The sequence below is a fragment of the Adelges cooleyi genome, unplaced genomic scaffold (genome assembly GCF_023614345.1).
Source record: "Adelges cooleyi isolate 19-005CV unplaced genomic scaffold, UGA_ACOO_1.1 ACOO_flye_CR_arks_rails_tigmint_CR_PRNA_30, whole genome shotgun sequence".
NCBI lineage: Eukaryota > Metazoa > Arthropoda > Insecta > Hemiptera > Adelgidae > Adelges > Adelges cooleyi.
Window position 1 is genome coordinate 19,585,772 of NW_026095971.1, and position 22,928 is coordinate 19,608,699.

At 31.9% G+C, this 22,928-nt stretch overlaps 1 protein-coding gene across 4 annotated transcripts; it reads right to left on the reverse strand.

Annotated features, from left to right (window-relative positions):
• Positions 1-1,397: 1,397 nt before the first annotated feature.
• On the reverse strand, positions 1,398-22,721 carry LOC126839110 (period circadian protein). 4 transcript variants are annotated; one of them, XR_007685786.1, is made up of 28 exons: positions 22,431-22,721; positions 22,174-22,357; positions 19,938-20,379; positions 14,942-15,067; positions 14,727-14,834; positions 13,930-14,117; positions 13,696-13,866; positions 13,350-13,622; positions 12,720-12,968; positions 12,440-12,628; positions 12,158-12,312; positions 11,869-11,985; positions 11,345-11,539; positions 10,446-10,561; positions 9,871-9,966; positions 9,620-9,775; positions 9,419-9,530; positions 8,575-8,780; positions 8,367-8,509; positions 5,752-5,870; positions 5,452-5,544; positions 4,685-4,782; positions 4,505-4,598; positions 3,525-3,584; positions 3,322-3,444; positions 3,097-3,232; positions 2,788-2,889; positions 1,398-1,628 (listed from the first exon to the last, which is right to left on the reverse strand). XR_007685786.1 is itself a non-coding variant. In XM_050574153.1 (28 exons), the coding sequence occupies exons 4-27, from the start codon at positions 15,028-15,030 to the stop codon at positions 2,791-2,793; spliced, it is 3,372 nt and encodes a 1,123-aa protein (XP_050430110.1). In that variant the 5' UTR covers positions 15,031-15,067; positions 19,938-20,379; positions 22,174-22,357; positions 22,431-22,720; the 3' UTR covers positions 1,398-1,628; positions 2,788-2,790. The 4 variants fall into 4 exon arrangements, 3 of the variants coding, with proteins under 3 accessions (XP_050430110.1, XP_050430108.1, XP_050430109.1); XM_050574153.1 differs by having other exon boundaries at positions 2,788-2,892; positions 3,101-3,232; positions 14,727-14,822; positions 22,431-22,720; XM_050574151.1 differs by having other exon boundaries at positions 2,788-2,892; positions 3,101-3,232; positions 22,431-22,720.
• Between the last annotated feature and the right edge of the window lie 207 nt (positions 22,722-22,928).

The window sequence follows — 22,928 nt, forward strand, 5'->3', positions numbered from 1 at the left end:
GGTTTTTCTTAATAGAGACTCATTTTTTATATGGCACTGTCAACTGTGTAGTCAAAACAAATAATGTCTATTTCAGGCAATGTGCGACAATCAAAGCTCATAGCTCAAGTACCAAGTTAATACATTTTCATAAAAAAAATAAGTCAATAAACAAATTTAAAACTAAAATGAATGTGTGTTAGACGAAGAAAACCAATCACTTATTGTGGTGGCGTAACATTAACTGTGGTTTTATTGTGGAACATTTTAATTTTATTATTTATTTTACATATGTTTGAAAATAGTTTATTATTAAAAATAGGTAAATACATAAAAAAATTAACGAACGTACGACAAATCGCAAAAAAATTAGTGCATAATATTTCAAAAACATTTTTAACCCATTAAAATTTAAAATGGATAGGTAGGTTTGATACATAGACTTTATTATGGGTTAAACATCTTTTTTTTTTATGTAAATTAAAAAAACATAAATATATATACTATATACTATATCATACATTTAATTATTTATTGTTAACACTCATTTTATAACGAATAAAATTAAACATTGTTAACAGAAAAAAAAAGTAATTTTAATATATAAAGCTTGATAGTTGACGAAATTCACATTTTTTTGGATATAAATCACGATAAACAAGATAATTGTTTATACTTAATAATATATTATAATGTATAGTTATGTATGACTCGGTCTACGCATATGTGATTGTCTTTGAATAACCGAGCTTGATTAATGAAAAAAAAGGCTCGGCATGAAATAACAAATTTTGCTCTATCAAAAAAAATCGCACAGGTGTAGATGACTCTAGTGTAGACCCTCTTTAAAATGACAAACTAAAGTGATAAGTATAAAATTGTATCACCTAATATTATTTGTATCAATAGAGTTATACAATATATAATATTTCATAGACATGCAAATTTCTCACAGTAGACAATTATTACCTTAAATATGTTTTTGTTATATACCCTTATAATAATTAAGTAAAAAAAAAAAGATCACGCGATCTTGACAAAAATATTTAAGTCAAAAACTCTATTGTAGTGTTACCCAAGTCCTTAATCTCTTATTTTTTTTTTATACAGTGAACCCTATATTTGCTGACGACACTTCGTTACACTGGTATACCTAGTTGATGTTAGAAGCCGACGGGAATTTATGAGTTTAATATAATAATGATAATAATAAAATTAATGAAAACATTTCTGGCGATTAAAATAAGATGCATTATACAGTCGTTAAATACATAATATTTGTGTTTTTAGTTTTTTAGGCGCCGAGACAAAAAACGAAATGGTATCTTTGGCTAACGTAGCCCCTTCGATTGAGCAAATAGGAACAAAGACCTTAATACAAATAAACGTGTTTCACCAGCTATAAACTAGAATGGTAATAATAATAATAAAACATTTAATTGCCTAGTCGGCAAGTGCCTTCGTTACAAAATGTGCAATATGCTTTGCATTAGTAACCTAATTTACTAATAATAACATAAAAGGTAATCTTAAAACTAAATAATGCTATTCAACATACATAAACCAAATTTAAGGAGCGAATAATATGCTTCTTATCTTCGACGAAGTCCAAAATCTATTTGGTAGTTTCAAGTTTGGTTATTGAACACCTATTGTATAAAAAAATAAATATAATATATATTATGTTAGTCAGATCATTAAACAATTAAATATAAGATTAGTAAAATTTAAAACATTAGCTATATTCAAATTCATTTGATACCCTAACTTATTTTAATAACCATAAATTTGCAAGGGTTAAACATTCCAAGCAATCACTAGGACTAATTAACACAAATAAATGCCTTTTTTTTTTTAAATAATAATAATTAAATAAATTTGTTTTAATATTTATTTCTACACAGGGTGGTCAACTTATCGCGAACCACTCAATATCTCACTGGATTTAAAGTTGCTATCGATAAATCTCAGTTGGGAGAGGGGTAAAAACAAAAAACAAAATTGAGATCACATTGCATAAAAACACTATGTAAAGAAAAAATTTAATTTCTTATTGAGCCCAGTGAGATATTGAGTGGTTCAAGATAAATCGGTCACTTTGTATAACTACTTAAAAATATAGCTATATAGTACAGTGGGGACGGGAGATGATATAGGTCTACAGGTATTAATATAACTGTAAATGATAAAATCATTTTCAAATAAACGCTTCGACAAGAACCTGTCGATGACGCAAAAAAGAAATAGAAGTATCGATAAAAATTATTATAAACGCAAAAACGTGCCTAAATGTGTATTTACTATGTTTAGTATTAGAGTGGATACAATATTAGAATTGACAATATAATGAAAACATTTGCCAGATACTCTTGTTGATTCACATTTCGCTGGGACAAAGCAACCTAGAAATTTCTAGTGCCCAAATGTTTTAGAGAAAAGGGTTTTTGATATTTATCTGGTTTGTCAACGTGGTATATTTACAATAATATGTCTAAAGAATATTCCATACAAATTTGGAACTCATTCTACTGGTTTTAAAAAAGGTATAACTCGCCGCAATTTTGAGTTAAAAAATAAACAAATATTTAGGTATTTTTCTTGATTTTAAAGAGGAAAACGTGAATTTTATTAATTGTATACCCATTAAGTACCTAACTGGTACGATTTCTGATCTATTATAGAGTTGTTACAAGAAGAAATCGGATCTGCGGCTTAGAAGTTATAGCGGGTCCAAAACCATTTGATTGGCATTAACTTGGCAGTTTTGGCAAGACTTTACTAATAAGTAATAACCTTGATTGATCATACCTCTCAAACATTTCGTGTGAGTATATCGATCGGTGGTGGTAATGGAGCATTTTCTTCGTACATCATAGCCATTTTGCTGAAGTCGTTCTTATCATTTTTTTTCTTCTATTACATAAAAACGGAGAAGCACGTTAAAATCTAGTTATTCAAATATGCAGTCATATAAAGTAGTAGTCATCAAATAAATATTTAAGCAAAGTATTAATATAAAGTTTTCGCGCCTTTTGAAACTTAATTTATTTTATCTGTAGAATCAATCAGAAAGCATTCTGCTATTTTCGATTTGGTTTATTATTATAATATGTACACTCACGCCAATGGAAATTAAACATTCATCGCTACTACTCGAAGAAGTTTCATCTTCGACCATCAATGGTTTCGACTCAGCCGCATTCACGTTTACTTCCATATATAGCTGTTGCAACTGTTCACTAACCAATATAGGCTGTAAATGAAAATGATTTGTTTTGTATTAGTAATATTGTCGATTTCTTAGTTCTCCGGGCATCTAAAATGCCTATAATATCAACTCACTTGAGTGAGTTCGTTTAACGCATTCATGTCTTGTTGTAGTACTTCGTTGATATCTCTAGGTTGCATCTGATAGCGAAATATTAGTTCTGGAGTTGCCACTATGCCTTCCATCCAAAACGGTTGCTAAAATGAATAGACAATGGCTTTGCGTTAAAACAATATTCGCATTTGATTATTTCTTAAACAGCATTATTGTCATCTACCTTTTTAATAAACTGTTGGCGGATATTAGCTAAACCAATGTCGTTTTGCCACGATAAGTCCTGAAATCAAAAACAATATTCTTTTTATTTTTAATTCATTTGTGAAGTAGATTTCTGTTTTTTTCTTTCTACAGTCTAGAAATGAATTTGAATTAGAATATTATTATTATTTTATAAATTCTCAAGTATCACAAACATTATAAGAATTCAAATGAAGTCCCTAGTTGGACTAATAGCGTATGATATGTAGATATTTTGTTCAATAGGTAGTTACGCTTGTACACACCAATGTCCTATAATTAGCCGTATACAAATAATGTTGTATTTATTTTGGCTGTATTTTAATAGAGAAGCTAATATATTAATAACATCTATAATATAACTGGCTATTGTTTAGCCAGCCACAGTTGTACAACTAAGTATACAGGTCAGACAAAAGCTAAAAAATCTAATGTTTGGGAACCGTGTAAAAATTTTGAAATTGATTTGTAAAAAAAACATAGCTAAATAATTTGATAACAAACATCTTATTAATTATTAATTATCTTATTAGACTTCAAACTAGCAGGATTGGTCTGGTACTCAGATTCTAAATCTTTAAAAGGGAATCCAAAAAAAGTTATTTTTTAACGTTTTAAATAGTTTACACAATTTTACAGTTGTTTTTTCCTCAACACAGCTGTGGGTCCTGGCTGCGTTAACGAAGATTCGATTCTGACCATGCTAACTGTACAGATTAGATACTCCTCAAGGGACACAATATATTTAAAACTCAAGAAAATCTTTCACGTCGCATTTTGGCTAAAGATCCTTTTATATTCTCTCTCTTATTAAGTCATTTTTAAGTCCATTAGATGCTAATTATAGTATTTTATAGAATAACAATATAATATCTATATAAAACATTCAAAACTTTTAAACATACAAAGTTTAACCCTTGAATACTCATCGGATATCTAATTGAAAGAAAATATACTCACATCTTTTCCACTACTAATGTAACTTTTAAAGCTGTCGGTCTTGTCCCTTACGCTCGACGAGTACAGACTACTATCTTCGAAAATCCAACCATTACTATAAAATAACCAAATGTTAATTAATTTAAAGTAAAATCAATATCATTGTAAACTATTAAATTTCCAAGTTTGATAGGTAAATACCTAGATTTCAAACTGCCAATCTCTCGCCTACATTCCGATTCGGAACTCGTCACTACCTCTTCTTGGTGTGCTTGTGACTCTTTCGTTTTCTTCTGAGCCTTTGGTAACATATTTGAACATAACATATTATCTTTAATATATGTAATGAATTCAGAAAGTTTAGATAATTTTTGGGGATTCTACGAGTATATTGCCAGCAAAAAATTTATAATAATACCAATTTTAAAGACTATTATGACATATATTGCGTTACATTACCAATATAGCAACAAAAAAAGTATAATAAGGCACAGATTAAACTTATTTGTATACTATGATTGTATGGATAATTAATTACAACGGTTAAAATTTCATAAGTTCATAAGTTAAGTTGAAACTTTTTGTATGTGAGTATGATCCTATCATACTCCGTCTTCACTACGAGTTCCGATTCCACTGTGTTAGTTTTTCAATATATTGTTTGAATTTATTGTACCATAATATATTAAGAGTTAAATATCAGATGATCAAGGCCCGTGTTGGATAATGGATATGACGCTATTCTATTTGGGTTACATAATTAGAGTTTTACCTAACACAATGAAATCCAGAAATGCAGGAAAATAGCGTTGACGGTTGTTACATTTGCGCTGTCTTTGTATAGTATATACTTTAATCTATGATTATACACAATCCATGTTCATTTGAAAATGTATTCGGTTTAACGATTATCCTGATAGGCGCAACACGTTTAATGTTTTTTTAGGATGTGTATTTTAACTATTTACCTGGTCTGATTTCATGATGTGAGGTTTCTCACTGTGGTCATCTAGTTTTGTTAGATACTGAGCAATATGATTGTACGGCTGTTGAACAAATGACTGTAAATCGCAAAAGTTGATATGAGAATTTATATATTTTTTTATTGAAAATATTAATAACATTTTATATTTAATTTAAAAAATCCAGAATACATTTTATAATATACCGGTTAAAATTTGTCTAGCCGTATATATAATTCTTACTTTAGGTATTACTGAGCTAAATACTTTTCATCATGCTAAAAGTTCATTCAAAAGTTTACAAACCTGATTTTGCAAGAGTAAATATGGTTGAAATATTTGAGTGTCTTGTGTAATTTGATTTAATGCTGGTATGGTAGCCATTAAAGGTACTGCTATTGGTTTTAACTGCCCTATTAAGGTTTCTGTAAAATACATTTAAAAAATGTCAAACCAATAAAATTAAAATGGCTATGGTAATATTTTATTACACTGATAGTCAATACAAATTATTTTGTTAAATATTTTCTTATTAACTGAAGTTGATTTAATCTGTTCGCCGTATTGTACTTATTACTTATATGCCATTGCACATTGGTAGTGAATGCATATAGAATACATATTTAAGCTCAAGCAATAACTCTCAATTTAAGTACATAAGTATTAATATATTAAGTATCAAATACAAACAGACTGAACTATTTTAACAAATATGCAGTCATTACAGAGATATCTCACAACTGAACGTTACATAAAACATATTAACTAACTGTATACTTGACAGAGTTAAACCATGTAATGAAAATATATTTGAGGTCTATCGAGCTGACCTATGGCAGACGAATTCAATTGAACCAATAATCAAATTTTCATTCTGAGACAGGTATTCCTAAATATGTGAAAGTATGACAAAACACTACATGTTCTATTTATTGACTTTAAGAAGTCAAAATACGTTGACAATTCTGTCTATCAATGAAGCTCATTAACTTATTAACATCAATCGTATTGCGCATGAAAATTTAAGATTAAATTTTGATTTATCGGAGTGACGGAGAACTGAAGTTATTACAGAATAGGATTGAGGGGATGTACTACCTTCTGTACTATTTAACTTGGCTTTCAAGAAGTAGAAAGCATAGAGACGAAAACTTGACAAGACTTCACAATGGATGTAGTAAGGTGGAAGGAAATAGGTATTTTTATTAGTATTTTAGTATTAGTATTTTTATTACGCAGGATAAGGTGAACATAATATTTTAACGGTATAAATAATATTTAGATTATTTATAATAGTAGTTTTTATTTCATTCATATTTTTTTGTTAAAGAAAAAAGTGTAAATGTTGGCCGGAATTTAAAAAAAAATGTAATTTAATTATTTTCATTGTCGGTTTATTGACTTCTAGTAGGCAACTTATTTATTGTTATGAAGATTCATCTCGATGCTGCATCAAATAAAATTTATTTTTTTTTAAAATTTAAAGTTATTATGAACTAACAAACCACTGCAGTTGTATTATATTTGGTTATATTTAAATTTATTAAACTATGAGCGAATTTTAAACAATTAACTAAATCTAGATATATATTTTGAAAAAAAGTACCTATATGAAAAAGAAATAGATAAATAACCTAATTTTCGGTGAAATACTCGTAATACTATATATACTTAATAACATCTGTACACATTTTTTTATAATGTAAATTTTTAAGATAATACATTAACGGCCAGACCTCTAGGCAAATCGTTAAGCTTCTATTGAACTATTTACAAAGTAAAATTATGTTTGTCGTTCCGAATTCGAAATGAAGTTCAAAATTGTCTCTGCTAAATCTAGTGCAGTTGAAATTCATTTTGGGTCTGCTCAGTCTTGGGTCTGCTAAGTGATGTTCGACAATAGTTACGTACTTGACGAATTTGAATGGTCGGTCACACTTTTAAACAAATATAATGGTAAACAAAATAAATTATTGTTGTAACGATCGCATGTGCGTTTTGCGTCGCCCTGTTATCGTGTGGACTTCGGTCCGTTCATAATCTTTTATCATTTGCTTACAATTATCGAACAGTATATCACACAACAATGCACAAATCGGTACTCTATCACTGAAGCTTTCCAGCAAACAGCATAATCTATCAATTGGTCTTTCTCCAAAATTTGGTAAAGAAGTATTTTCTTATTCCAATAAATATGCGGCTCTTGCTAAAGACCTAAAAGAATATTTATCTCCTTACCTCGTCCAAAAACATCATCTACATAATGTTCATCATATCCATCTCAAAAAAAGTGGGCATGAAAGTACATAGGAACATGGATATGTCTTAATAGACAAGTATAGGACCCTGGTACTTTTTGGTTCTTTCTAATATGGAATGTTTTATTTCAAATCTCTTACTCTCTTATCTTATCTCTTATCTCTACTCTCTTACCTCACCTCCAGTATCCAGCTGGACCATATCTTAACTCTACAAGGGAATAGGGAATAGGGCCCAGCCTTTAAAAAACTCATCAATAAACATAAAACAGAGAAAACACGTTCCGTTCCTACTCAAGATGACAATATAATTAACTAAAGTATAATCCACAATATCTCGTATCTCTACAGCATATTAATTTTATGTTGTATTATTCCTATTATTACTATTATCATAATGTTTTTTTTCTTTGCTTTTGTTTCATCGATATTGTTATTATATATTTAGTAACTGTAGAAATATAATAACAGCTTTTGATTGACATACCTATCAAAATAAATAACCTCTAACTAATTTTTTAGCGGCTGTGCAGCTCTTTAAGTTTGTCCGTTTTATTGGTCATGACTTGCGCATGAAGTGCAACGATCGAGTCTAAACTTAAATTACTAACTATAGTTATTCGAATTTTGGGTCCACTATCAGTTTCGTTCGACGTGGTTTACCTTGAACTTTGCTGTTCGGCGTTACCAGGGCACTACAGGCGTTGATGTCTTCATCCATCGGGCTCTCCGGCATCACGTTATTGCTCAGTGGCAACTTGTAGTAGAGTATCTGATTGGGAACTATGGGGTTCGGAATGTCGACCCTGCAAAAGATAATCGTCAGTTACATAAGTTATTTGGCTGACGTTTGCTGACATTGAACACTTGCATTGTTTGCGAATCTCTACTTATTAGACAGGGAGGCCAAATTTGCGTGGACCTGGCCACGGTAGGAGTCATAGGTGACGTTTCGCTATCCTGTGTCTGCGCGTTCATCGTAGTCGGGTGGTTGACCAGCAAACGTTTTCTCTGTTTTGCCGTTTTGCCTTCGTGAATGCTCGAGTGGCTCCGTTTCACACCGTGAGTAGTATCGGACTGGAATAATTCACATTAGTTATTTTCAATCGAACTGACAACCGAGTTATACAGTTAAGGAGAACGGAAAGCTCCAAATTGCACACGAATAAAGACTAAGACGCGAAGTCACTTTCTGAAGTGTCTACCGAACAATTTTTTTAAAAAACAAATTTTTTTTATTCTAAAGTTTAACATCTTCTCTATCAGGTAAAGTAGTTGAATTTTTTCGGGTCCCAGGTCACTCTTGGATCGTTGGTAACGAAACTACCGATTCCCTTGCCATTTCTACAGCTCCCTTCCTTAAATTCGTGGTCTTTACATCCATTCAACATATTTTCTCCAGGTTTTCCATACAAATTTTCTCATGGCATCGCTCGATATGACTTATTATCTCTCAGTACCCATGATTGCATAGTCTTTATCTTACACGAAAATAAATTTGTTCTTTTGTCCGTTTACAATTTGGTCATAATCTCTGTTATATTAGGTTATATCTTCTTCTCCATTACCCTACCCTCCTCTCTTCCAATATAACTACCCTTTCTAACTTCCTCTCCACTATGGGTATTATCCAATATCCATCCAGAGGACATAAGTTAACACTTATGTCCTATGAATCATAACAATCTCAGTATTTTGTTTTAAATTATATTTACGGTATCGTTGTGCTCTTCTTGTGCGGTCTTTTTTAGTTTTTCGACAGACTTGAAACGTTTTGCATTGGTCTTGTGCTGTTTCACAAGATCGTTTTCCATTTTTTTGTTGTGGCTGATAATAGAAAAACAACAAATATTATTGTGTTATTAAAGTTATCACAATGTTACTGTATACTTAGCTTAATCGCTAAGATTCATTACCGGAGTAGCATTGCTTGAGTCAGCGGCGGTTGATTAATGTGAGACGGTTTCTGCTCCGAATAATAACTGGACGATTCTTGTTTGCAGGCGTGGTTTGCCATCGACGACGGTTTTTCCATCAACAACAACCCATCTGTGGTGCGCTTGCCAAAGTTCCTGCAACAAAGCAAATATTAATACATATATGCAATATGCAACGTGGGTACTTAAAATAATATTTTGTGTGTTTAATTATCGACCGTTCAACGTACTTCTCTAGCAGTATAACGTCGTCCTGGCTAGTAGCCTTCGGATAGCTATCCACGCTGGCCTCCGACGGTATTCTAATTATGTTGCTTTCGAAAAATCTAAATCAAATATACGATTAGCCAGTAAAGTGTAAATAAAATTTCGGGATTGATACAAAATTAAAATTGAGCTGCAAATTGTGGAACAATAACATAATATGGACCGCCAACGGTCGCATTATAATATTTAGGAATGATGCGCTCAGATAGAAATAAATACATAATATAAAACAAAACAATTTTGTATACTTAATTATGTACCAACATTTTTTTTTCAAAATCATCTAAAAAAATAAAATTAAAATATTTTTAAAAGTAAATAAGTACTTGTTTAAAAAAAAATAGATAAATACATAGTTTACCTGCTATAATAAAACATCATGTCTTACAAAAAAAAAAGGAACAATAAATAAAAGAGCAAAATCGATCAACGATATGTGATGTATGGAAGACATTATCGCTTGCGGTTTTTTTTTGTGACGGAAGAGGAACAGCAATCAAAGTTAATATGTATTTAAAAAAATATGCACACAGTATACCTTTGTATGTTGTCGTTATAGTTAAGTTGTGTATAACTTGGCGGTGTGCCGGAACTAGATTTACTTTCATGATTATGATGTGGAGATATTTCTCCCAGCATCACGGAATCGTGGTCCTATATAATGTTAAAAATAACAAAAATGTTGCTAATACACTATTATACAGTTTATTTTCTCAGTAAACACTACTAAGACCGCACATTTCGGCCACTGGTTTCTTCAGCAAAAAAACACGGCGCAAACAGTCAAACATCTTTTCTACTGTAAGACAATAATAATTTCTCTGCGAAATTAAAAGTCTTAAAATTTTTAATTTAATTATTTTTTAGTTTTCTCATAGACGATTTGCACATAGTTAGACCACGCCGCATATTTTTTTGGCAACCCGATTTTGAACGCAAACTTAACCAAAACCTAACCTAACCGCTAATCTTTGCGTCCATTTCGTTATGGCGACGGTTACTTTATTCGATATGCTCGTGGACTATCCATGTATATTTAATATATTCATGACGGGTTGCATAAACGTTCGTTAAAAGGTTTAATGAATCAATAGAGGTGTATCACTAAAAACATTGTTTAGTGGCCCGTGATCGGTCCATTAAATTCAAATGAAACATTATTTATTCATTTTCTACGCAACCCGACTGATTTGTCTGTATTATGGTTTTCTTGTTGATCGTATAAATATTTTAGTAACAATAAATTTTAATTTTTTATACAAGCAATAGCGGTCAACTGAATTTCTTTGGTGAGTACAAAGAAAAATAAAAATAAATACAAATTTAGCTGAACATATTTCTGTTGTCATATCAGAATTTAGTATAGAATACGTTTGACTGGTGTGTTAAGAGCAATTATTTTAGTTGTATGTATAATATTATACTTAGGGTACGTACAGAAAAACTTTCGCACGTTTCGGGTTGTATTTCCACTTGTAGCGGCACTTGTATCGCCGGGTCTATGCCGTCCACCAGAAAATTCATAAATAACGCCAAATCTTTACATTTGTTCGATATCTGTTGTTTAAGTTTTGTGGCCGTTTCCACGGGACACTTAAGTTTTTGTAAAACGTTTGTCGCTCCAATACAATTCTGTAATGATACACGTCACAACAGCGGTCAGTATAATATGTTACAATGTCGTTCTTGCCCGTTTTAAATGGTTTTAACATTAACATCTCATTATATTAATATACTATAGTATTGTTGTTTTAGTTATGATTTTTTTGTTTTTTTAATCTTACAAACAATTAAATTTTAGATGAAATTCCGGTGTTGCACTCTTTACCTACGCAGACATAAAAAATACTTTAGCGTTAAATATTATCGACTATAGTACAAATTGACTTAATATTAATTATTCACACTCGGGTGTGACTACTATCGATCATATTTTTGATCACGACAGAAGTTGTAGTTACCTTTTTAAGAATTTGTTTCACCTCGTCGGACACTTCTTTTGAATGTTTCCTGTCTTCCGCTGCTTTTTCGGACGACACATCTTCGACGGGTGTAGTGACGTCGGGATTGAGAGGACCCTTGAAAGGTATTTTAAGTATTACAAACAATTACAGACTATGAAGGCTAGTTCGTATAACTTGTGTGTATTGTAAATAGAATTACTTTATTGGACACTATTTTATTTGGCTCTATATTTGATGATCAATGGTTTTTGGTTATGGATTAAATATGATGTTAAAATAAACTCACCTGTATGACTTTATGGCGGCCAATTATGAACTCTACCCGTCCAGACCAGGGGTTAACGAAATTTGACCACTCGGTTTGCACCAACGCGAAATCGCCGTTTTGGCACTTGAATCTGTACGGTTTACCTTTGTATGGTACATTCCTAGCTTTGCTCACTGCACAAATAAGATATATATAAATATAAATATATACATTTATTGATATACAAAATTAAAAATCAAGGTTTTTGTTCTGTGTACGATTTTACGGATTATTTATATATTTAATACTATAGGTACTCACTGTTTTCATAAATTTCCTTTATAATCGACAAGTCGTCGATATTGTAATAGTCGAATACAGATCTACCAATTAAATTTTGTGGCAAATAACCAAAATGCGAGATTATCAGTTGGTCAACGTAGCACCACTCCAACAGAGCGTTGTGCTTGGTGATGAAATTCACAGGGTTTTTTTTTCTTTCTTCGGGACCTGTAAATGACCACGAAATAGTCCACCGAGTGATGTTAAAAAACTGTTTCGTTATCGTTAAAAATAATATGAACTTAAAAGGTGTACGTACAAGTGTATGCGGAGTGTATTAGTTGTGCTTTGATGATCAGTAGTAACTGCGGTTGGTGTAAGGCTATGATCTCGACGAGACACGTGGTGTCTGTGGTCTCTTTAAACGCAATGGTGAGCTTGCATACTTGGTAATGTATTTTTTTGGAAACTACTGAAAATCCGGCGTTTAGGTCTTTGTATCTCCGCATATTGCAATAGAATCCGTCGTTGGTTTTAGCTCGCAGAAAAGTCACAGTGGATTTACCATCTAAATAATAATTCAGTCCATTTGAAAAACGTGTGTGATCAGTCAGAATAGAAAAATCGTGCGAGGCGTCTAATTTGGTAGCAAACGTAAAAGGCATCAGGATCGATTTTTGCAACACTGCTAAACGACATTGTCCAACCCAATAGGCAACAACATATGCTCTAGTATTTCAGGGAGGAGTGTTATGAATGAGAATTTAATTGAAAAATATGTTCGTATACGTCCTCAGTAATAGGCTCTTCAGTGTGCTCATGTAACCTAACCTAACCCTGTATTGTTAATGTGTAGTGTTAACCCTGTATTTTTGAAGTCCTGACCATACTTGGGCTTGTAGATATCGAGATCTGACATTGGGTGTACAATGGGAAAAACAAAACCTACCTCGTCCGGAGACCATTGAAGGATTGGTCAGCACGGATGTCATGTAGCTGATGAACGATATTCTGTCTTTAGGATGTATAAATTCAATAAACGATCGCCCTTGCCACATATCTTTGGGGTAACCCAAGTTCTTAAGTATACTATTGGACGTGTTGACAATCATGCCGTTGGTCATGGACACGACCACGCCGAAAGAGTCGTCAATGGTCTCATTGGACTCGATGATTTCTTTCAGCTGAATCTCGTGATCGTTGAGTTCTTTTAATGCCTTCTCTGGAAAACAGTGCAAGCAAACAGTTGTAAAATAAAGTCTTAGAATTTTGAACCTTGCGACCAAACTACTAACCACTAGTGTATGCGGAATCGGGTTTCGTTTTCAAGTAGTCGCGGAAAGACTGACACAGAGAAGCCAATTGCAGTAAAGCTCCATTGTCGCGATCCTGGTCTTCTTTGGGCTCGTCTTTTGCATGGCACTTGTCTGCCTCTGATTCTTGTTTCGAAGACGGTTGTTTCAAATCTATAGTATAGGTAAAATTGATATTTATTCTACGGACCCAACCTTAGTGTTAACAATATTTACTGTCTATTGCAAAAATATCGCTGATCTGTGGGTCGAAACCGTTTATGACTATTTGTTCGGGTTCTGAACTGCCACTGTTTGTTTCTTCCTGGTTGGCCGTCGTTGTTTCCGAATCATCGGATACGTTTTTTATTATTACTGGTGTTGCTGGTTCTTCGGAAGATTTAGAGATCGTCGTGGAACTTTTACTACACGAAATAGAAGTATGTTAGACAACACCTAACTTATTTTCAAGGTAGTTTGTATTGGCTTTTGGTAAAAATTCTTAACGTGTACACATTTTTATGAGTGGAAGTTATATTGATGGTGAAATATGACTTTATAGAAAAAAAACAAAGAAGCCTCGGTTTTTGGTATATATATATTTTTTAAGAATAAGATTTTTTAAAGTCCGCATAAAGTTTTGTAATTTGAATTTCTACATTAGTAATAAAATTATAAGTTTACAGCATATACTCGTATAACAATTTTAGGCTTAGTTTGTTTTGGTAAATTAATAAAACTGAAGAAAAACTTAGATCTTAGGATCTTTAGGAAATCCGATTACTCTACGAGACGTTATCGTTTCACCCGCAAAGCATATTTATCAAAGTTGACAATAACTTTGATAGTATACATAAACCAAGGAGTGGGTCTAAGGGAGGTAACGCCTCGCTAGACCTGAGTTTAAACAATACAAACCCACTGGGTTTTTTTAATTGAGGTTATTTTGCCAACTTTGATGCTTATGAGCAATAAAAAAACTCGCCGCGACCCTTAACACAAATAAAAAAGTTAAATTTTAAAAGTCTATTTACCCATCTTCGTTTGACTTTAATGTTGGCGAACTTCGATCTTCGAAACAACTGTCTCTGCTAGAAGCGCTTTGACTGTGACGAGATTTGCTGCTATTACTGAAAAAAAATCTATCAAGTATAACTAAAAGTATGCTTTAAACAAAACCGTCACATTTATTTATGAAAACGCTGTTTAACACAAATATTATAATAATTGTTTTACAATTTTAAATTACCTGCTTTTTGATAGATCCGATGTACACGAATAACCTGAATCATCTCCGGTCATCCCTTGCTTTACTGTTGACGCATTATTTTCTTCCATTTTATAAATCTTTCGGCAGATTATTTAAATTGTAATCCTTTAATAACAAATAAAATATAATACATTTAAAATATATTCATTGCCGTTCTCGACAGTTTGGTTTAAAATTTCGGTAAAGTTTATCCTGTAGTTTTAGTATTATTAAGTTGAACTTCATTTTTAAGATAACTGACGAGAACGACAAAAGTTGATTATTGACAGATTTAAATTAATTGTTTCGGTTCACATAGGCTTTACTGGTTATGCTCCAATTTGGTCACGGCCAACTTGGATTATAATATAAAACGAGAGTTTTAATCAATTCGATTATTACCTATGTATGCCACATGAAATATTGAGAAAGGAAAATTCTATCGACCGTGAGAAACATTTTTAAGGCTTAAATCTTAATTTTTAAAATTAATTTGCTTTTCAGGAAAAAATTGAATATGGGTTTAAAGGTACATATTATTATATTTTGTTATCATCAATATTAATACAAATGATTTATGTAATGTCCTAACGGGATATCAACCTTGGTATTAAAAATAATGTTCATAACATATTTAATAAATTGTAAATAAAAAAAATAGATTATGTCTATATCGTTGGCAGTTATTACGAATATAGTTTGACAAAAGGTCTTTGTGTACCTAAGTTGCGTAACGTTCGAAACATGTGAATTTTCTGACTTGGCGAGCTGCCCTATCTGGCTATGGCACGTTTTATGGTGGGTTATGTCACCGCGGTATAAAAATATAAAAAAGGCAATACGCAATAAAGCTATTATTATTTAGGGTTGTACGATTAGACTGTCGAGCACGTTTTCCAACCAAACGTTTGACAATTTGTAAACTTCAGATGTTGTTATTCTAGTTATTATTATTTTTTTCTAGGGTCCTCGAGGTCTTCGATAAATACTGAGATATATCTACTATAGTTACAAAAATAACTCGGGGGCGTTTTTCTCGGTGTCCGTTTGACGGTAAATTAAAATTATAACAGATTTGTTATGGTTTTATTCGAGGTGGATTTTATTTTATTGAATAATCTTGTTTTTATGAGGATTCTAGTTTGTTTCATTTCTCTGATCGATTTTGGTACTTTTTTTTGCTATTTTAATACCACAGAAGGTGTAATTTATTTTTTGTAAATTGTTTGCTTTTCTTTTTTAACATTTTAATCCGCAAGTCGCAACAGGTACCTTGATTAATGCGCGATTTGTAGTTATGCTTAATGACGGCTTATAATAGAAACAAATAAATGGAAACCCGATATCCAAAATCCGAAGGTTAATGAAAAAATCAAGATTCGTTTACGTCACACTGATGTTTAGCGAAACATGATTATGTAAGAACACACGTGTGGCAGTTTATGGCTTCCGTAATTAATGAATATTTTATGGTACATTCTGACTGGTCCATATCCAGTTTTTAACAATTACTTTTAAATATAGTAAAGTTTTACATATAAATTATGTGTTCCTTTTTAAGTTTCAAAAGTTCTTATGCTCTAAAACTTACTAAAAAATAGATAAAAATGTCTCTAAAAGGAAAACCACCAAGTCATTATTATTTTCAGAGAAAATAAGCGTGTTACATTAAATGGATTACCCTGCACATCATAAATAACGTGCCAGTTTTAACTCATCTAATTTACAACTTAAAGTTATGAAAGTTAATTGTGTATAGTGTTTCTACAATAATATATTTAAAATTGGGCTTAAAGTGGTAGAATTGCCGAAATAATTCTCCGATAAAAATTTACAAATTAAGTATACCTAGAACGTTAAATTAAGTGGATTTTTAAAGATTGTCTCTAAATCATGAAAGGTCAGTTTAAAAAAAAATCATGGATATCATCAAAAAATCAGAAATGGATTTACAAATTAATTTATAGGTTTTCGTCCCCACTATGCACAAGCTCTGCTTATTATTGGAAGGTGTGAACTATTGTTTTAAAATAAAATTATGACTTATGTAACCAGTCTTCCAATGATTGATACTCTTAACACATATATAATACAATAAATGATTATGCAATGATTTGTTTAGTACTTTATTTTAACGTGTTGCGAAAATATGCTATAGTTTTTTTTTAGCTTCGGTGCGGAGTTGTGAAGGTATTGTTTAATAGTTATATATTTTTATTGATTTTTTAATTGTGTGCCTAGACTCTCTCTCTTCTTTATCTCCTAACCCGCTGAACCGTTCTTATCACGTAACACATGTGTATAAGTCAGAATTAAGGTACTTGGTAGGCCAAAAATGTAAAAAGTTCACTCTTTCCTCTTCAAAATCAACAAATATAACCAAAAAATGTACATATTTTTCATCTATAAAAACCTAAATACATGTCAATTAATGATGATAATTTATGAGTAGGTAATAAACTCACACTTCTTAAAAAAAATTAAAATCAACAAACTACACAGTGTGCTATAATAATATTTATTAAAACCATTCATGTACCACCAATGCACAGACAACACAAAAATTCAAAGGTCTTAAACATTTTTTTGAATATTTATTTTTTTTTTTTATTATTTTCTTAACCAAGAGTCCTTGTCCTTGCCTACAAAATATTGTTTGAATATTATAAAATCCTTCAAAAACGTTTAAATAATATAACGAAGATTTTTTTTAATTTTGTGCTGACTGTATACCAGTAATTATCAGTTTAATTCTCATGTACAAAACAAACTTCTTATTAGGCAATTCATAGAATAATTTGAACTATCATTATTTTTTTGCAGAAACCTTTTCATACCGTAATAATAAAAATAATAGTAATAGTGATTTGAGCTGCACTGGAGCAAAGTACATACAAAATAAATTCAGCGGTCGTTATAAAAATACAACAGTGAGATGCAATTCTGGCGATAGTCCATTATCTTTGCATAGATAAATTAGTACAAACACCTTTTTATAATAATATTATGACGACCTTTGACCGGGTTTGCTTAATAAATACTCAATGTTATTATAGTAATCTGAAAACGTTTACTACGAACGGGTTTGTATTGTTATACGAAAACGTAATGGTTATTAGAGTTTTTTAGTAAGAGACATTTCTTTGCTTTGTCCGTCTAATAATTTTATTGATAAAATTAACTATCAACTTTAATGGTGGTAAATAAATAATTATAAATGATTATGGTATTGTAAACACTGTCATAAAATGTCCTATCTATACATAGCTTAATTTAAATATGAATTACAATTATGTCAAATATACACAATATAAAGGATTTCTTAGTAAAACATTCTTGTTACATCAACCTGATTATGAACATTAAGTATTTTAGAACGCCCTGAATTAGTCAATGAATTGTGGTTACGAATTTTCTAGATATTTATCGCCTATACCTATTTCTTCCTACCAAAATTAAACGAAATTATACGTTGAGTTGTACTTGTAAAATTAGATATGATAGGAAGATGTGACTGGTATGACTTACACATTATTAGAGATCTCGATCAATAATAATACATGAACTACTATACTTATATCAACCATTAGTTTATTATTAGTGATAATTGACCATAGGCTTTTTATTCATTCATAAATCGGAGCTTGGACAGTTTGAATGTTGATTACGGTACAAAACCAAAGGTCTATAAAAACTATGTTTCATATAGTCTTTTAGTTTTGCCGTAATGCTCGATATTAGGTACATTGATATAGATTATCCTTTAGAAATAACTGTGATAGTCTGACAAATTTTTTTTTTAAAAATAACAACCAAAAAAGAATCCTCATTACTGTGTTAACAAGGCCATACACTATAGCTGAAGCTCAAAATAAAGATTGTGTGAAAAATTGCATATACTATACTCCTTAATAAATGGATGATGTGGCGTCCTCTTGATAAGACCCATGGCTACCAAATTATAGTCGGTACATATGTTAAATAGAATGTTTATTGAGCACACTAAATTATTAAGTCACGCGTAAACAACACAGAGTAAACATGTTTTAACGTCATACATAATATAGTGTTTGTTCAAATAATGCACTATCGTTTAGCAACTCATAACGAATTATGAATATAGAGTACAAACATAGGTGAACATTGTCAATGTCAAAAATAAACGAGTAGTAATTTATCAGTTTTACAATATTGCATTAATAATACCCAAAATAGATAATTTGATAGTTACTGACAAAATCAGTATGTCTTATACCAAATATAAAGTATTCATATGGTAAAACGCTTTTCTGAAAAATGTTAAAAGTGACACTTAAGAGCACATCAAGGATGCTGCGATAGTCTGAAAAATAAATTAACTGCCAAAAATGAGTCCTAATTACTGAACTAATAATTACACTTCACAGTTTAACCTTTCAATTAAGATTTTCCAAACAAATTGTCTATACCTAACTCCTTAATAGAGAGGGGTATCACGTCCTACCGACGGGGACAAGAATGTGAGGGCGGCATTTACAGTAACCGTATAAAATGTTTACAATGGATAGAGAAGAACTTTATCTACGGGGTAGCGTTTTTAGTTGTTTTAAAACTTAAGCAAAATCAAAATTATTCATTCGTGGAGATTCATTCCCCCCACCCAATTTTTTACTTGTTTATAAAAAAATATTAAGTACAGATATCAAAAAAATAAAACGCTACCCCGTATTCGTAGATTAAGTTCTTCTCTATACATTGTGAACATTTGGTAAATCTACATACTTGTCCCACGCAAAGCAGTTTTGATGGGGACCAAATAACCGCCAATAAAGTATCCTCATTACTGTACAAATAAGTATACGCTATAGTTCAAACTGTAAACTGAGATTTTTCGATAAATTGCCTTTACTTAACTCCTTAGAAATGGCCTGGATAGCGTCCACCTGTGAGTACTCTACATACTGCAAGTACAATGTAATAATATTATAGCATGCGTTTGTAATGAGTAAATTGTTACCTGTTGAATTCTAGAATTGTGTTAATGAGCATCCGTACGCAAACTTCCAAGTCGTTGTATCACTAAAGTGGTGGCGACGTGGAAACGTGACTAAAAACACGGATTTTCTACTTCGAACGACGGGCCGAGGGACACCTTGACAAGAAGCATTCCATCAGCGGTCGCGTGTTGCACCTGTACTTAAACGGACGTGTATGGTATTTGGAAAGTTATTACCTCCGATATGAACGGATTGTATTGGCAGAATTATGTTCGTCGATCGGGACGACGACGGCGTTTCCGGTAAGTAGATTAGGCGCCTGCACCATGTAAGACGACTTGGGACGACTTGGTGTGTGTTAATCGGTTGCGGTTGTGGAATAAGGAAGAGGCGGACGTTCGGCGGCAGCGGCGGCGGCGGCGGCGGCGGCGGCGTTCTCAAGCTAGTGCGCCAACACGTGGTCTGAAATTAGTTTACGGCGGGTCACGTACCGTGCCGCGTGACGCCACCGGTTGAAAACAACGGGAGACCCACGGGCGGCGGCGGTACGCGTGTCCGCCGACATGTGCGGGCACGGGGCAACGCGGCGGGCGAGCGCACCAATCAACACGGATTCCGCCGGGGATGATGCACGCACGTCCCTTTAACGACGTGTGTTAATTGATGGCGGTGATTTCCGATGCCTCGACCCGGCCGAGCCCGTGCCACTCCGCCCTCGCCGGCTTCTTAGAGCATTCACGTTTTCAATAATATAATTATTGCGTTACACACACCCTGGGCTGTAAACAGCGTGTACCAGAAATAAACGCCGCACTCTACGGGCCGGTACTATACCGCATTGATGGCACTACGAAAATCCGGAATTCTACAAAAAATTGCTATTTAAGCCAACTAAAAATCGTATAAATATTAAATATTATTACAATATAAAACTGTGTACCTAATAAAAATGTTTTAATAACAATTTTTATAAAAAAAAAAAAACGCTTCACTCTGACAATAGATTGCTTTTGGATTCCGGATTTTCGGATTTCAACAAATCCAAAAGCAACTTATCTTTTTGGAGTTATGATTTATTTTTGGTTGACCAATCTATGATTTCACACGTCATGAAGTATCAGCACTGGCTGGCCCCTTCTATCAAGTCTACTGTCTCAATATATTATTATATATTTGTTTACCTTAAAATCATCTATAATGCTTATTGTAATTAAATATACCTATTACAAATTGTATAATTTCCAAATAAAAAACAAAAAAAAAAATGTTTTATTTTCAAATTTTCACCAAAAATATTATACTTAAGTATACAGCTTCATATTGTAATAATATTAAAAAACTATAAAAGACTTTTAATTGGCTTAAATAGCGTTTTTTTGTGAAAATCCTATTTTCGATTTCCATCACTAGATAAGAGGACCTAAGTATGGATTTGTTGACATTTTTTTTACGTCAAAAACTTGCCTTTTTCCGGTTTTATTTGCAAAATATTTATCAAAAATATTTTTAAAAACCCGTACCACGGGTTCTGTTTTTTTAACTTTCATATCCAAAATTTTAATTTGGTGAGAATGAAGTAGCATGAACATTTCTCAGGGATTTCCGTGGTATAAATTATTTTTCGTCATAATGCTTATTTAATTATCTTATCAGAAAAATACGACTAATTTATTCTTAAAAACTGATTATGGGAAATTTCTTATAAAAAAAAAACTAAACAAAAAAGTGACTCCTTTTTTATAAGAAAATTTTTTGTAGAAACTCCATGGTATTGTTTGTTTTTTATTTTTATGGATATTTTACAGATCAACCCAGAATACTCTCGAGTTTTTGACATAAAAAAAAAATCAAAAAAATCTATTATTAAGCCCTAAGAATGTGAGTTGGCTTCCGGTGAGGAAGGGGTTAGTCCTAGTGATTTCAAACTTCCACTAGCATATTTTTTCGGTGCTCGTTCAAAACGACTAAAGTCAGATTTTTCCAAAAATTACTGTACTTTGATTCATATTTGTTTTCCCATTTTTTTTTATCGAGGCGGATTAGTTCTAGCAAAAAAAGCGTTTTAAGTAAAAATAAAAAAGTATCAAGTAATTTTTTTTAGTAAATATTAAAATGAGTCAAGTGCACGAAAATTAGAAGATTTTTTTTTTTTTTAAATATTCCAACCATAAAAACAATAAACTTACTGAGAAAAAAAAAATGTTGAAACGAATTTATGAACATTTAGATAATCTACGAAAGTCGGCTTTTACTTACTTGACACATAAACGTTATGGAATGAAGTTACAATACGACGAAAACAATGAAAACGTTGTACCTATATTGTTATGTCAGTCATGAATGATCAAGAATGAATCCGCACACTGCAGTCCAATTGCAATCTTATATTACTTCGGGCTAAACTTGATTCTTAATATCATAAACAAGTATTTTGAAGATGCTAAAGAAAAAATAAATTTTCTTATTTAAGCTTACAACACTTTCACTTTTACTTATTAGAAAAATGTATAAACCTTATAAAATCATATCAACACCGCAAAACCCGTACACAGTCTAATGACCTTGACGTCGAAGCCTTACAATCAGCAAAATACATTTTGTATATTATTTCACTGGTGCGGCACTCGTTCGGTAATAAAACCAAAACGGTTGTTATGTAACACGTGATACGTTTTCGGGGTATATGAGAAAATATGTAAATCGAGATAGACATTGTAATTTATACATCTGAATAATTCCGGAGACTCACGAATACTGTATATACTTGATGTACAAATCATGACGAATTCATGACAATTTAAAGCACTATAGTTGGTAATCGTTTCACTTGCTATGTATTTAACACTTGCTACAAGTACACTAACGTGTGGACTGTAGTAGGGGGAATTCACTTTCGATCAATAAAAATCACATTGCAACGATTATTTTTGCACGTGCCAACTACTTGAACTTCCATCTTAGACTTTAGTAGGATATTTGGGAACATGAATTGAAATGTGTACAACATGCAT

What these genes read in the sequence shown, in the direction of transcription:
- LOC126839110 (XM_050574151.1), bottom strand. Translation starts at nt 15,030, where the DNA reads ATGGAAGAAAATAATGCGTCAACAGTAAAGCAAGGGATGACCGGAGAT. An exon ending in ACTCAAGCAATGCTACTCCG is followed by an intron (nt 9,531 to 9,619) that starts GTAATGAATCTT and finishes TTCTATTATCAG; the next exon opens with CCACAACAAAAAAATGGAAA. An exon ending in ATTGGCAGTTTGAAATCTAG is followed by an intron (nt 4,599 to 4,684) that starts GTATTTACCTAT and finishes GTTATTTTATAG; the next exon opens with TAATGGTTGGATTTTCGAAG.